At 43.8% G+C, this 17,352-nt stretch overlaps 1 protein-coding gene across 1 annotated transcript in view; it reads left to right on the top strand.

Moving 5' to 3' along the window:
• RANGAP1 (Ran GTPase activating protein 1) overlaps positions 1-17,352 on the top strand; it is a 1,265,070-nt gene that overhangs the window by 665,898 nt on the left and 581,820 nt on the right. Inside the window, exon 11 of the mRNA XM_069652750.1 lies at positions 2,318-2,495. Within this exon, the coding sequence (XP_069508851.1) occupies positions 2,318-2,495 (178 nt within the window). The remainder of the gene's footprint in view (positions 1-2,317; positions 2,496-17,352) is intronic.

Genomic DNA, 17,352 nt, shown 5'->3' with positions numbered 1-17,352 from the left:
TGAAAGAGGGGCAGCCCCCTTGGAATTAAGCAGATTCAGGGCTAACACAACAAAAATTGCCAGAAAAGCACTGTACACCACGGTATTCTCCAATTCAGGGGCGTGGATGCTAGGGAGAAACGGCTGCGGGCTGTGAATGCATCAGAGTGGATCAAGGAATAAAACGGACCGTGTCGCACCCAAACTGAAAAAATCACCAAAGTGCTTGAATTCTTACCCAACAATTCATGAGATGCAGCAAGAGGTGGAAAAGCGCTGCGTTAAAGCCCTGCAGGCATACCTTTCAGGTGGAGCTGGAAGGCAGCAACAGCTTATCAGTGGCGTCAAGGAGAAATAAAGGCAGGAAGCCTCCTTGGCTCCGTCATGGGCCTTAGTTGCTGATGCCGCCTCCCGGTGTCCATGATTGGGCAAAAAGGCAGTCTGTGCCCAATCACAAGGGTAAAGGCTGCAGTCACAACGAAGACCCACCAGATTCTGAGAGAGGGGCAGCCATCTTTGAGTTAAGCAGATGCAGGGCGCACACAACAAAAATTGCCAAAAAACCACTGTGCACCACAGTATCCTCCAATTCAGGGTTGCGGATGCTAGGTAAACACAACCACAAACTATCCCAGATTTTTATGCCGCCAGCCTTCCGCACCTGACTATAACCCAGTTTTTTACTTTTATTGTGTATGGTTTTCCATTCCTGTGCGTTTTCTGGTACTTTACACCAGGTCCAAGATTGTATCTGTAGCTTTCCAGAGGGATGTGACATTTGCAAAGATTTGAATGATGGAAACCTGGGCTACGCCTCATATCTTTTGTAACTATTACTTGCTGGACCTTTCCTTCAATACCCATGGGATCCAACTTTTGGTCAGCAGGTTCTGCCTAACTTCTTCACTTGAATGCTGTTTGCATACACTGTTAAAATCTTACATGTTTTAATTCAGCTTAATGTCTACCAATAAATTGTGAAATTGTGTTCAGGATGTAATAGCAACGAAATGAAATATTAACTTCATGGTCATTTACTCTTAAATCCTAATTTTAGGGTCGATGGTTATATCCTTCTGAATATCATATGAGATAATGTACTACTATGGGGTGCAGTTTCCTGGGGTTTACTGATCAATTTTCACTTTATGGCTACTAGGGAAGTAACATCATATCACTCATGCAGAAAGATTGCAGTAAGCAAACGTAATACGTTATGCATTGTCTTCTCACCCATGTATGGGGTTTCAAAAATGTGACAAATCTTTCATCATTATATATGGTTTGGAATTGCATGTGGAACATCAACGATTCACTACGTTGCTTTCAACTGATTGACAACTCTGCGTATTTTCACATTACACCCCATTACACATCTCATCTCGCTTGACGATGAGATGCTTTGAGAATCACTTGCATCTTTATGCCCCTTAAATTCATTCGTGCTATTGCATCCCTTTGCATACAGGACAAAAAGTAGTTTAGAGTACTAGGCACATTAGGGTGAAAGTAACATTTTGGAGCATTACCTCAAAAATGAAGGTGCTATTGAAACACCTAAACCTGTGGTATTCCTCATAGAATCATTTGAAAATATTGTGTGAGGTAGGGTCCAAATAGTCTTTCTTTCATATCTTTTCATTGGTATTTTAGTGACATGATAAAATCATACATTACAATGAATAAAAACAAGGACCAAAGCATTGTTAATAAATGGAAAATGAGGGAAAAAGTTAAACATGAATAATGTGGAAGAATTGAGCGCAAATCTGTGGAACAGATTGTACAGGTGGAGCCAAATTGATCAGTGGAAATGGGAAGTCAGATGAAACCAAATGACATTGTAGAAGATCTGTTGATTATACAAGTCAGAATCATGAAAAAATTGTAATCCGACTCTACATTAACACCTTAAATCGAGATAATTGGTATGTCCTGATAAGAAGATCCATTATTTAACTAATTGACTTACAAATGGTGGTTGGTAAAAGCAGGCAGTCTTACAATTAGTTGTACGACTAGTCCTGCCCAACTCCTGCCTTACCATTGCCTCGTGTATGCCATAGTCGCCATCAGAAAATATCAAAACCTAAAAACAGGTTTACACCATCCGACCAAAGTTATTGGCCAGTAGAGTGTTCTAGGGACATGTGTTGAAATGTGCATGTCTTTTTTTTTTCCCCCCAAACAAGTTATTTTGAAACTGTTGACGCTGGTGTCTGCTTCTCAGTGTTATTCTTCTGATATTTTGATTCAAAGTTCAGGCATATGCAAGATCCTACAGTGTAGCACAGATGTTGGATCATTTTAAATCATACTTTTAATGCATTTTTTTCAGCGATGATGAGGGTGATGATGAGGATGACGAAGATTTGGAGGAGGAGGAGGAGGAGGAGGAGGAGGAGGAGGATGAAGAAGAAGAGGATGAGGACGAAGATGATGATGATGACCACGATGAGGATGAAGATGGGCACAATCAGTCTGTTTCGCCCCCCAAGAAGATCCTTGAGTCCCATGTAGGTGATTCAGCAAAGGTGGCGTCCAGTGCTCACATTGACAGATAGGACACCGTTTAATAGTGTTTGTTAGAAATGAAACACAACTCCGGTTGTAAGGGTGGGGGTTTAAAGGCTTTCTGGACAATTGCATTGGCGAGTGGCTTATTGCTCCTGTTGCTGTCGTCTTTTGGAAATCTGATCTAGAAGATTGTGCATCATTGCACTGTAGTCTTAATTGCTCACATCACGTTGGCAGTATCTTGGAGCTCCAGTCATTTGTATCAAATGGAAACTAATTGCATTGTAAGGAGTTGATCTTTGTAAAAGAGTGCTCCCCAGGCTAAAAGCATAACATGTTTGTGCCACATGTGGCCTTCCCCCTCCTTTTATTGATGCAGTGTTTCATGTCCTTTGCCTGTAAACCACCTTCTCCATGTCTTAAGCATCCTTGGTTTTGCCAACTGCTGAAGTATATTCAGTAGTTCTCCTATTTTAGCCTTTCACCATCATTAAACCCTTAAAAGAAGCCCCATAATGCCAGATAACACATGTACGTGTTTGAACACTAGTCAAATGTTTTCTGTATGCCTGTTCTCCGACAGAAATCTTTCCTTCCTGGTACATGAATGACCATGGCAGTGACTATCTTGCTTACTGTTATTGCACTTGACTTTCGGTACAGTACATGCTGCTGTCAGGGGAAGAACATCACCCGAGGGCAGAGGCGTCACAAAAGAAAATAATTTCATGAGTTATTGTAGTAAATCTTAGTGATCATGGGTAATGCAGGCGTTGCTATTTAACCACTTCTTAGATGTATACTTTGCTTAAATCTTTCCAGAGACTAGGCTCTCGGATGTGCACTGAAACATTATGATTTTCCCCACACCGCTCTGCAAGAAATGCTGATCAGAGTTAATAAACAACACTCCAAAATTAACGTGGTGTGTGCTTAATTTAGAATGTGATTCTCTTCTCTTTAATCGTGAGGTTAAGGGATTCTTCGGGTCATCTGTTTATTCCAGTTCTTTAGGACAGTGTTGAAAATACCCGCTCCGTGCTTATTAAAAACGCCACCTTTTTGGGGCTGCTAGCCCTATATTTTATAATAAAAAAGTGTGTGCAAAGACGGCTTCTTCTGGCCACACAATGTAATATCTCGGACGGGATTAATGTGCATATCCATTACATTAACAAATACGTGCAGACATCTCTTAAAGTGAGTTTCTTCCAACCTAAACCCCAGTTATGCGGTATGCGCAGACACAAGTCTCTTACGTTCATAGTTTGCCTTCCAGGATAAAGCAAAGGCACGCACATTAAAGTAGGTCACTTATCATACCATCCATAAAATGATGAGACGTGTCATGGATTGGGCCATACTAGCATGAAGCAATTACCGGAAACAGCAATATCTGTACCCAAAAGCTAAAAACACAAACTATGATATAAAACGCATTTATAACGCGCCTATACAAATGTTTCAAGGAACAATGAGGCAAGGGAGGGGGAACAGAGGGAAGACAGAGACCACGATCTTACTAGGCCAGGTGACATTGACAACGCGCAGGGGAGGGATGAAGGGGAGAAGTGCGGGCATAGGATAAACAGTAAAATAATAAAGACAATAAATAAAAGTGCGGCCAGCTGGGGGCAAGTGCAAGGGTAAGTGCGAACATCTGGTGTCAAGTGCTGGTAGAGATACAGAAACAGTCCCCGAGTGCAAGGGTTGCCAGGGGGGCAGTGCAGGTGTGCAACTGGCTGTGAGGGGACATGGGCCCTAAAACAGAGGGTAGCCAGGTAACCAGTGCTGTGTCAGTTTCAGACAGATTATAAAAAGAGGGTGCTGGTTCCATATTTATTGTGGAACGATTAAGCACAATATTGAACGCCATCTGTTAATTAAAATGTTTTCTCTTGCGCAATGATGTTCGCCATTAACCAAGATTGGAAGTATTGGGAATAAATCAATAAGATAAATGTTACTATTTCCTTTAAAACACAAACCACATTCCAACTCGCTTGACCTCCAGGTGTTGTTCACTGTCCTTCAAGTGTGTAATGTTATAAAAAAAAAGGGGCCTACAGGTCAATGCTTTCCAGAAGAATCCGTCATTCCATTCGACACTTTTTGGTCTGACACTTCTTTTCACTGTGGATAATATGGACCAACCATCTTAACCTCAGCATTTCAATCCTATAGATTTGGCAAACCAGTGTCTGTTCTGTACGTCCCATTTAGTTACAAAACTCTCCAATCTGAGTTGTATAGCTCAGCTCTCCATAGAAGCTGATGAAGGATTGATGGCTTTTTCCCCTTCCAAATGGAATTTCAACGTTAAAGATCGTATTGATGGTCCAGAAACTCTTCCTACTGAAATGTATTTTTAATAAAAGTATAGTTTTTGTATCCAGTTAACCTTTGCCCTGACCTTTCATTTTTTTAGAGATAATGGACCACAAGGGACTGGGAAGTCTGCCATCCTAGCATGGTCTGCCACTTATTTAATATTTAAAAGCAAACCCTTATATGCTACGTCAGAATGGCTTTGCTTGATATATAAATAGCGGTTGACGATCTATCCTTTTTCGACTTATTGAGCAGACAACCTTTCCAAGTGCTGGCAGCCGTTAGACTTTAACTTGTTTACAGAGCCGCAGTGCAAGTGTTGTGCTGAATTACTAGTACTTTTAGGAATTAAGGAAGAATGGATAATGCATACCCCCATCATCATTAAACAGGCCATAGGCCACTGCAGCAGTTAGAGGGTTGGTCATTTGTAGTGATCAGGAACATTTTCTTTGTGTGCTTTACACAGTGTTTGTTTAGTTTTTTTTAAAGGATTTTATATTGGCAATTTATTTTAATGACATTTTTAGTGACTACTGCACACGTCTCATCCAATCCCTACTTCCCCTAGATTCCTGAGCAGCTGTTTTCTATTTTTATCCCACATCCCAAAATCTGACTAAAGGGTAAATGTGTACGAATAACAGAGATCTGATGATGGCAGGCAGTCCTGCTATTGGATCTTGCTTCCTTGTGAGCATGTAATATGGCCAACTTGTAAGTTTCAAACATGCTTTTGTTAAAATGTGCCTTGCCGGAATAAAGCTTGGTTGTTAAGTCTGGTTTTTGTCCATTTAATCACATTCGAAATATTACATACTGGATGATCTTACACCAACGACATATGGTCCCAGGCTTTTAAGCTCCCTGTTTGGACTTGAATGTATGTTTATAGGTACCTGCAAGAATGATTTCTTTGTAGCCACTTTCTGCCACCTTCCACTTTAACTTTTTCAAACCAGTTATTGCATTAGCTCCCTCCGTTTTGGCTGCATCATTTAACAGATCTCATGCGGTGACCGTTCGTATGGTTTAAATCATGTGGAGAACATATTGTCAACAGTTTAAGTGTCTGTGACCCTTGATTATTCATTTTGTCATCGCATGCACGAGGTTGAGTCTGGAGCTTTCTGGCCAACGTGCATTGTCTGGCAACCTTTTGACATGTGTTCCTTGATTAACTTGCTGTTTACTGTCTGCCGTTACATTCTATGTTTTTTCATCATTATAACCTTCCATTTATAAATTCTGAATATTGACTCCTGTGTGCAGGATCTTGGGACACACTTTTTGGGACACACTGTTTGGGACACACTTTTATTTTTATAGAGAAATAAAACAAAATCATTGTATGTGGGTCTTCATATTTGTATATTGCCTACTGCCATTGTTATGGTCTTGAAACGCTGAGAGATGAATGGCACTTTTGCAGACCGTAGTCTGAAGAAACATGAAAATGAGAGCAATTGATTTCAGTGTGTGATTATCAATTATAATTAGGTGACTGTTGAATTGCTAGCAGAGATGACTAGTTTACAGACCTTATACTAGCCATGCACTGCATAGTGTTCTCGCAGAGGGATTGCTATGTCAGTGACTGTGACAGCTGGACCAAAATGTTTGTGGCACTTCGCCATATGGTGTGGATGGCATTACTAAATTGGGAACTGGCAATTTTAAATTGGCCTACCAGCCTCAAGGGCAACTGTCTAAAGATGAGGGTACTGCTGCACTTTACATGCAGAACATAAGCACACTGAATGGCATGCAGTCCCATGATGGTAACATATGCTTATTTGTCAGATTATTATAATTATAATTGTTGTTTTATAATAAGATTTGTCAAAGATACGTTCAATGCATGTCCACTTGTCTGTAGCATCGAGTTAGTTTTACATTTCATATAGTGTTGCCCGGTTGAACAGATTAATGAAGTAGAATGTTTGCATTTGAATTCAAATGTAGTGTTGCATTGTTGACTGTACTGAAGAATACGTATTTAGTATTAGTGGTTACACATAATCATCTATACAGAAAAATATATCCTGGGATATCCCTGCAGGATGAATACATTGGACTGTGAAAGCTGGATGAGAGACACAAAGGATAGGTGGGGCCCGAAGGGCCAGATGTTTCTTTTTGGGTGCAGTAACAGTCTGCCACCTTGCTGCTGTGACAGATGTTAGAGCCTACTTAGTGACTTTGTAAAGGCTTCTTGAATTACGGTATGTGATAATTGTTATGACCTGGTGAAACTATTATTGTCGTTGGAAGGATTAGCACATGAACTCCGTTAGTGAAGATTTTCTTTTTGCACCTTTCTCTACATAGATTTGTATGGGACAGCCGTTCTTTTTGCTTGTTTTGAACCCTGTCCCGACTTTTTGGAGATGGATAAAGCCTCATGCTTTGCTTTACTTCCCTTGTCTGTTTTGCTCATTCCTATGGGGAAACTAGCTAGTCACTAAAACTGTCAGTACTGAGTCTCTATGAATTGTCTTGTTACAATTCACACATCACTTAAGTGCAGTTAGGATACCTAGTATCCTTCTTTTTCTATGACTTTTTTTGTTACTTTTACAATGTGCCTTAGACAAACTGGTGGCAGCTGTGATATCTTACCGTTTTTGTATTTGTGCACTTTTGCGAATGGCTACCAAACACAGCTAGCACCCTAAAATGGCTGTGCCTTGAAGTTTCTCACTTGTTCTTTGGCCATATTGTTCTTTGGCCGCCTTCCTGCTTTTCCAGGTCAGGAAATGCCTTATATGCAAACCCCTTCTCCAAGGAAAACTGTGTTTTTTGCCGGCTATGGTGCGTTATGTATATGTGCCAGAGGAAGGGCCTGGGACTGTCTAATCCCAATCCACATCGCTGGTGCCTGAAAGTCTATTTCTGGGTAAATGCAGTGACCAGCGGCTATTCATGATTGGATATCCACTGGCGTTTTGAATGGTCCAGATCCTTACCATTGGTGGGCTTGGGTTTGCTGTCAGATTGAATCCTGGATTAAAGACTCATGCGACTGTTCGGCAGATCACCATTCGAACCAGACCTCTATAAAGATGAGCAGCCTGCTGACATCCGAAGCCGATCCTTGCAGCAGACTACCATCAACTCCAGTCCTGTGTTGTCATAAGATTGAGGGAAGCTGTTTTGTGTTGATTAGAGTTCTGTCTATTTCTATGCATCCAACTATTCAACCTGTGTTTCGCTGGTAATTGCTTCATATGAAATGGTGCTATTGGGCTAGAGCAGGCTACGCTCAATATATACTAAGCAATAGGTAATGGTGCAGTAGAGAAGATATCAACTAGAAGCACCTACCAAAAAATGCCCAAGCACTCAAGACTTTAAACTGTGTTCTAAAATGTCACTTATTTATCCAAAAGAGTGAAAATTCCATAAAAAACATACATTGCAATACCTAGGCAGACCAGGTGTCATGCAGCACTCGTCCACAACGGGTGGAAAACGCAACGCATTCCGCTCGACTTCCAAGCTTCCTCAGGCTTGTTATAAATCCAAACATTAGTTTCCTCGTGTGTTTATAACCTTGCAAGGAAGATGATTGGCCCCACACAGCTGTGCAGCCCGCACAACTTAAAAAAACGTTGTCTGTTGATTAGCTAGAACTCTATGGTTCTAATGGCAGCAAATCCGCCATTTTGCAGTGTCTAAATGCAAAGTTACCCACTAATGTGAGCCACCTATTTCCACCTTAATGTGCTTCGTATGCGCGTGGCGAACATCTAAAAGTAACAGCCCATCACTATCTCTCGCTATGCAAATATAAAAATAATTAACCACGAGTTTAAGCGCCAGTGCACCTGCTAAATATATTGCTGCGCCGTGATGGAAAAAATTCTTCACAGCGCTGCTATCATTCCGCAAATTGAGTTAAGCGCCCAAAAACGAATGTGTGCAGCTGCTGCCCAAAACCATCAATGCCCGCTTTCGCACATTTAGGTGAACTTTCAAGTGAAAGCCTGCACTTATGTTAGTAAGTGCAACCAACCAGCTTCAGGGGCAGATTTACCCCCCAACCTAACGTCTCATAAGACACATGAAAAAAATGCATTTACATTTCACAAGTGTTGGTGCATTTCTAAAAGGGCTCATTCATACGAGGTATTCATGTATGATGTAATTGACGTATGCCAGTGCAGATGCATATCACTATAGATAAAAGATGTCACATTGTTGCAATCACATAATTAATGCTAAACAATACCCCTATCTGGGTTTACACAATTAATAAAATGCTAGTGCATATACTAATGTGACAGAACTGATCTGATTGCCAAAAGGGAAGCAGATCTTGTTCGCCTTAAAAAGGGATTTCCTTCTGTTTAAATGACACACCATGTTGCCCTAAATGCTAGATATGAGATTAAACCCCATACAGAGTAACAGTACCAATGTTTCACCATACAGAATCAATAGTGCTTCTCACTACGCGGAGGGAGCATATGAGGCACACGCAACATATTCCTCAATAAACTGACAAAATTGCAATTAATGAAAAATCACTAAGCAGAATAAAGTGACTAGTGCATAAAAGTATATCTTTTGTGTGTGTGTGTGTGTGTGTGTGTGTGTGTGTGTGTATTTCTGAGGCTTGTAGAATCTGCTTAGATCACATGCTGTGCATAGGCTGACATCTAGTGGAAGCTGTGGAGTATTACAGTTTTTCCTGAAACTCGAAAATGGGCGTCGACACAGGGTGTGCCAGTAATACTATCCCTAGTGTGACGTTCACTGTACCCATGATCCCTCACGCATCTAGGACCCTCAGATTGTTTTTTTCCGCCATGCTGGTTGGAAGCACTGAGCGGAGTTCCCTGACTTAGTCAGATTTTGCAAATATTGTTCTATATTTCCCCGTTTATTCCACCTATACGTCGAGTCTCCGAACATCGACACTCAACGCCGGATCGGAGGAAATTCAACCGTCGGACTACAGCGACGTATTTGGCCCTCGGAAGTCCTCTGGACTCGGCCCTGCAAGTAGGGAGAGTGGGGGGTGGCACATATCCTACACTCTGATAAATTACTACATTACTTATATTCCTACACTCCCAGCCCGCTGCCACTGGGTGAGTATGGAGGGTACCCCTTTTTAATTGTGCCCCAAGTATCCTTGGGTTGACAGACACGCCACGTGTAACCTCTGCTTGCCGAGGGACCACCACGAGGCGATTTGCAGAGCGTGCAGTCGGTTTAAACCGAAGATCCTTAAGGACCGTTCGACAAAGCGTTGGGCCCACCACGCCCGGTTTCAGAGGCCATGGCCACGGAGGGTGCCTTCAGCGATGGCAGCGACGCCGTACTTTCGGACGGCTAGGGCAATGTGGCGTCGATTGACAGCCAAGCGCAAGTCCCCGACCTTGGAAGGTTGTCCGGCAGGGCAGCTATGGGGAAGACCCCCGGCGACACGAGCGCTACCCACACCACTTCCAGCAAACAAAGGTCCAACCGAGACTCGACGCGCACGTCTAGTTCTCGGAAAGAGGCACGAAGAGAACGGTCCACCGAGTCAGTGTCCTCTGGGTGTTCGCGTTCGAGATCGCCGCATGACACCAGGCAACCCTCCACTGTTGCTAAGAGTGCCTCGCTCCCCTTAGTGACTGAGGTTCGGTCGTCGGAGGACGACGCCGACCTCTACCCCCAGGCCGCACTCAAGGAGTTGGCGTCTGCAGGCAGCGCGAAGGCTGCTACCGAATCCCTTACACTCTCTAGAGACAGGGACTCTACCCTCGAATTTCGGTGACAGGCACCGAAAAGCTCTGATGGGGCCCAAAAATCAGGGAAACACTCTTCCACCTGCGGGTAGGGGGGGAAAACAACGAAGTAAGCAGTCCAAGCCTACTTCCACTCCTAAACTACATTCTTCTCCACCTAAACAGATGGACAAGTCTTAGTCTCTTGTCCCTAAGGCCCCTGTTCAGGCCAGAAGGTCTAGTCAGGACAAATCTTAGTCTGTTGTCCCTAAGACCCCTGTTCAAACCAGTAGGTCTAGTCAGGATAAAACAGGGAAAGCACTCCAGGAAAGAGTTATTCCCAGTTCAAGGGAATGGTCCAGTGATGACATAGACAGAGTAATGTCAAGGATGTCATCATTGGCAGATTTCTACGCCAAAAACCCAGAACATTTTCTCTTATATCCCAGAAGGGTCAACTCCCTCAGACTCTTAAGGATCCAATACCCCCAAGTAAGAAGTCCCGGGCTGATGCACCAACTCAGTCTTCAGACCCCTTCTATATACAGCCCTATTCTCAATATCAGGAAGATCCATTCTTTGGTGAGGATCCAGATGTGGGCATGTTCGAAGAACAAACTGGCACAGGCTATTATGGGGATGATGAGGACCAAGAGGAGGAGGAGGAGGACGACCCAGATACATACAGGGTAGATTCCCCGGTAGAGAAAGAGCCCGCGGTTACCGACTCCCCCTGTCGACAACCAGCCTCTCCTGAATGAGGTCCTGTCCAGAGCGGCACAGCACTTCCACATTGACACCCAAGGTGCTCAGGAAGAGAGGGACTTTGCAGAGGAATTGGTGGGAGAAAAGAGACCTGTTGCTCAGGCCATCCCTATCCTTAAGTCAATACAAAGGAGGATAGACCCTTCCCTTGTTAACCCCAATCTCACTAGGGCAGTAAAGCCCAGAATTGAAAAGCTTTTCAGGGCAGCCCATTCTGACCCACTGTACATAAGGGGACATCTCAAACCGGACTCCCTGGTTGTTACAAACACCCGTTAGAGGGCGGGAACACCCTTGTCATCGTCCGAAGCTCCCCCCGACAAGGAGAGCAAGAAGATTTATGGCTTGGGCAGGAAAGCAGCCTCCACTTCCACCTACCAGGCAAGGATTGCCAAATCCACCACCCGGCTGGCTAGTTAAAACTGCCACCAGTGGGAAGAAGTCGCGGCTCTCCTAGACTCCGCCCCAGAACCCTTAAAAAGCCAATTGGCACGAGTTTCGGCAGAGGGGAGAGCCGTGTCAGGTTGCATTTTAAAATCATCCTTTGATGCCGCGGATAACGCCGGCAGATTAATTGCTGAAAGCACGGTCATCAAGAGGCATGCTTGGCTACGGCAGTCTGGTTTCAAGGCCGAGACCCAAGCATCATTGATAAGCTGGTGGAGCCAGATCTATTGTTTGGAAAGGTGGTCGAGGACGCACTGAAGAATGCCAAGGACGAGTACGAGAGACTCCAGTCCCTAGGGCAACTAACCAACAAACCCCCTAACCAGAGAGGGAATGGCAATTTTCGTCAGCCTCGCGGACAAAACTCCCAAAGAGGCTCAAACTATTCCCAAGGCCAGGGTACTACATGGAACACTAACCAGCAGTCTACCCAGAGTTATGGCAGGGGTAACAAAAGAGGTCGTGGTAGGGGTAGAGGCAGTCCCAATAAAGGAGGGGGCACGCCTCCACCAAAACAGTGACGCTCCGTTCAGGGTCCCTTCTCATGCATCCCCAGTAGGGGGACGCATTTCCATCTTCACCCAAGCTTGGGAAGGGATCACATCAGACAGATGGGTGCTGTCCACAGTGTCCGCAGGATACTGCATAGAACTCCTATAGCGTCCCCGAAACCGCCCTCCACGACAAAGAATACACTCCTTAGACCACCAGAAGATCCTACTCGAAGAGATCGAAAATCTTCTTGCAAAGGACGCGATTGAACTCGTCCCGGGACACCAGGTAAACAAGGGTATTTATTCAACTTACTTCCTTGTGCCAAAAAAAGATTTGATAATGCGCCCAGTATTGGACTTACTGCCTGCAAACAAGTATGTCAAGCCCCAAAAATTTCGCATGACTACTCTCCAAGAGGTAATTCCCCTCCTAAAAAAGGGGGATTACATGGCAACAATGGATATGAAAGATGCCTATTTTCATATTTCCATTTTCCCAGCGCACAGAAAATATCTGCGCTTCAAGTTGGACAGTCAGCACTACCAGTTCAAGGTACTGGCCTTCGGGATTGCCTCGGCTCCAAGGGTATTCCCCAAGGTACTGGCGGTGGCGGCGGCACACCTACGCAGGGAGGCAATCCCAGTGTACCCTTATCTGGATGACTGGCTCATCACGGGGGTGACCCCAGTAATTTGCAGGACAAACATTCAAAGAACTATCGACCTCCTCTTCGAATTGGGCTTCTCCATAAACGAGAAAAAATCAAGTCTGGTGCCCAGCACCTCCAAGCAGTTCCTAGGAGCTGTTCTAAATACTCAAGAGGGGTTGGCTTTTCCTTCAGAGGAAAGAATCCGGAATATACTACTTCAAATTCCGCAATATCAAACCGGTCGCCAGATAACAGTACGCAAAGCAATGCGTTTGCTGGGCATGATGGCGTCATGTATTTACCTGGTCCCCCACGTGTGCCTGCGCATGCGTCCCATGCAAGAATAGTTGGCGAAACTGTGGTCTCAGGCAAGTGGTCAGTGGGACGATCTAGTGGTCGTTTCGCCAACACTTGTACAAAGCCTCCACTGGTGGACAAGAGACAATCTATCCAAGGGGAAGCCCTTTTACGATCCCGAGATACAGGCGGTAGTCACGACGGACGCATGCCTGACAGGATGGGGAGCTCACCATCTCCACCACACAGCTCAGGGTCTCTGGTCTCACACAGTGGCCAAGAATCACATTAACCTGCTAGAGCTTCTGGCAGTTTTCAGAGCACTTCAAGCGTTCGAGCCCCAGCTACTGAACCTGTCGGTGCAGATCCGGACGGACAGCACGACAGCCATGTTCTACCTGAACAAGCAAGGAGGGACTCGTTCGCCAAATCTGTCCAGACTTGCCCAGAAAATTTGGATATGGGCACTCAGACGGAACATATTTCTGTCATCTCAACATGTTCCAGGGGATCTCAATTCTCTAGCGGATGCTTTGAGCAGAGATCCCCTTCCGGAGGAACACGAATGGTGTCTACACAGAGAAATCGTAGAAGATCTCTTCTCTCAGTGGGGTTTACCCACTATAGACCTATTCGCCACAAGCGAAAACACAGTGCCCAGGATTCGCATCCAGGTTTCCCCAAGCAGACTCCCTGGGGAACGCCCTGTGGATGAACTGGTCGGGGATGTTTGCGTACGCTTTTCCACCAACTCCTCTCATCAGGAATGTGGTGAACAAGATGAACAGAGAGTTGATGACGCTCGTCCTAGTTGCTCCTATGTGGGCGAGACAACCGTGGTTTCCACACCTACGCAGACTTTCGTTGTGCGATCCCATCAAACTCTCGGGCTGGTACAATCTTTTGTCCCAGCACCAAGGTCAGAAGGTGCATCCTCTACCCAACTCCATGAACCTAGCAGCATGGCTCCTGAGGTCATAGAGTTTGGACATCTCAATTTACCACAGAGATGTATGGACATCCTAAAAGAGTCTAGGAAACCGAACACGAGGTTGATACAGTAAAGAAAGTCTATAAAGTAGATAAAGTTGGTCCGAGCCTGGCAGAGGGATATCAATTGCAAGCTTTGTGTCAAAGCGGAACTGAGCCCGGTGGAGTGTGATCCGAGGTGAATATTAAATCGCCTAAGAAAATTGTGTATATGTGAAATACTAAAGGGAAAGGAACTATGTTTGTTGCATCAGACACTCTGCCATTCAAAGCCTCTTCTTTCAAAGAGACTCTGACACAGAAGGGATGTTGAAGTTTTGAACTGCACCCTTGTGCTAGAGAAGCCAGAGACTCTGCTAAGCTTGAGTGTGCCGCCTTGTCCCGTGCTGAAAATGTGGGGAAAGCAAGCCAACGGCTTCAATATCCTGACATATCATTTTTTTAACACTTTTCTTTTGCATGACATTGTTTCCCACACTATTTGTATTTAGAGGTAAGGGATGGCAATACGTTTATTAGAATAGGCCACTAGGACTGCGTTATTGTTTGTTGTAGCTTGCTCCCATCTTTATATTTGGGATAGTCGTTTTTCAAACCCAATTGAAGTTCAATAAACACTCTTGAACTGTGGTCACACGTGTCTGTCTTACTGTTGATACCATGACTTCCTTACACTTGTCACATGTATCATTATTGATCTAAATGTAATGCAGAATAGAGACTAAATATGCCGATTTGCAACTCTTGCAGTTGTTTTCCGAATAATCCTGTGCTTATCCTTAATGTTAATTTACAGCCATTGGGCTGCTCCTCAGCCTTAACTGCATTACCAAGTTTGGAGTATGGGCTCGATAATATTGAGAATTATGCGCCATGGGTGGGGATGGAAATACTTATGATTGTAGGTGAATTCAATGCACAATTTAAACCCCTGGGCTATATGATCAATATCTTTAATAATGAAGATGAACTTTGGTGGATTCTGAGAGAGTTCACATATTTTACCAGGGGTCACTATGGTCATGCAGTCCAGCTAGCTTCCCTTTTTACTGAAAGGTTATAGAACACTGAATAGTTGTTTAATGGGTGATGTGCTAAACCCACAATCAGGCTGATTATCCCTTTTAGCCAAATTTATTACTGCCTAAAAAAACACATGAATTGCAGGTCTATGAATTGATGTGATTGTGTGCACTGAAGGTGGCCATAATGCATTGATTTTAATTTTGAATATTGATATTACGTCTCAATGCACTAGAAATGTACCTAGCAAGGATCTAAGGATTAACATAAGTCGCCATAATCCGAAATGGAACGTCAATATTGAGCCATGACTTCTACCAGACATTTACCAGTCAATGTATCCACTGCTTTTCAGTTTTCCGACACAAAACTCCCCACAGTTGTCTGAGGGGTACACATTCTATGAATTAGTCAGACCCATTATAACTAAATTGGTTAAAACTTCAGAGAAATGTGTCCCTTATTCACAGAATGGGTGTTTTTACAAAGACTGCAAAAAAATGGAAGTCCTAAAATCAAGTAAGGGAGGCAACCCACAAAATATTAGGCTTTATAGAGCAATCTACCAGGCTACATTTACAAATTGTTACATTTGGTTATGCAAATATTAGTTTGGCACCCGAAATCCCAGGTCAACCATAGGGATGGTTTGCACATGTGAAACAGACACTTTTCAAGCTAGGTCTTGGTTCCCTATGGGAAAGTCCAGAGACAGATGGATGGCAACAAAATATATCTTGTAAAGAAAGTATATTAGGACTGAGTCCTAATTGATTTGTTAGACCGATATAGACAGTCAATTTCAGCAAATATCTAAAGACGGTGAAATCCAGGCGTTGGGCCATAACTTGACTTGTCAAAAACACCTGGCGATAGGAACCAGTTTGTCAGATTCCCTGAGCATCTAACTGCTGAATTCCTTAACTGGAACCTGATCTGGACGATTGGACCAATCTTGCCCTATGTGTGACTGTAGTTTTGAAGATGAATGTCATTTCCTTTCCTTCTGTCCTATTTTCTGTGATATTAGAAGTACTGTATTGATCCCAGCCTTAAAGTCTTATAAGATGCGTACTGTGATTGAGGCTTTTGTTTTTTTTTGTATAAAAAACCTTCAGCGTCTTAAGGATTTTTGCTGTTATGAATTGTTTTAACAGAGCATGGAATAGCCACCATACATGTTTATTATTAATTGGTTACTTGTAAATGCTGGAACATTTTTATTTGAACTTGGTTTAAAAAAATTATGTATTCATGCTTTTATGGTTGAAAACCGAAATAAAGCAGTTTATTGATTGATAACAGATTTTTGACTGTCTCCTAAAGCTATGTGAAAAACCAGAAGGTGTTTCACTGCCCAGACCCTGGGGATCACTTGCTCAGGTGGCCAGGGCACAGCCATTGCCTTTGGATCCAGACCCTGGGGATGGACAAGTGTGCAATGACACCTGGGTGACGGGCCCTCAGGGAGTGGGGGAGGGACACCCGATGGCCGAGATGCATTAACCCCCCAATTCTAATAGCGTTATCCAATCCTATTTTCTGGGATATTCAAACTTCCCAGATCCCCCTCCCACTTTCCTGCACAAACACTGAGCCAAGGAAGAGGAGTTCTGAGGCTGAAAGAATTACCACCCATACAATACATTTGACATGTCCCTCTAACGAGTTCAGGCCGGGTCAGGCACTTGACTTTAATCACGCACACCTAATACCTATTAACTCTCCCCACATGGTTAAAAGGTGGAACACTGAGACACATTTTGAACAGAGGGGCAGGAAGCCAGAAACACCCATGCCCGCCCCCCTCCCCCCACACACACACCCCTGTGGGGAGGCACAGAAGCAGCAGTGGTAGAAAAGAAAGCCCGGTCTATGTTTAATTTAAATGCTTGCAACACTGGCCGAGGGATGAAGGTTACGTGAGCGTTAATTAGCTGTGAGAGAAAGTGAATCCATTGTTAAGAACTGTGAATATGAAATACAAAGTATCAGAGTGGTCCAGCAAAGTGAGATTGCCCAATTGAAATACATTTTTTTAAAGCTGAAGAGGCAGCAGGAAGCGAGAGATGAGCGTTAAGTGAAAATCTCACAAACTGTTGAACTTAGTTTTGTTGAATTTGGCAAGAGAATGAA

The sequence above is a fragment of the Ambystoma mexicanum genome, chromosome 3p, assembly GCF_040938575.1.
Source record: "Ambystoma mexicanum isolate Mex_15411 chromosome 3p, UKY_AmexF1_1, whole genome shotgun sequence".
NCBI lineage: Eukaryota > Metazoa > Chordata > Amphibia > Caudata > Ambystomatidae > Ambystoma > Ambystoma mexicanum.
This window is presented reverse-complemented; position numbering and strand designations above follow the sequence as displayed.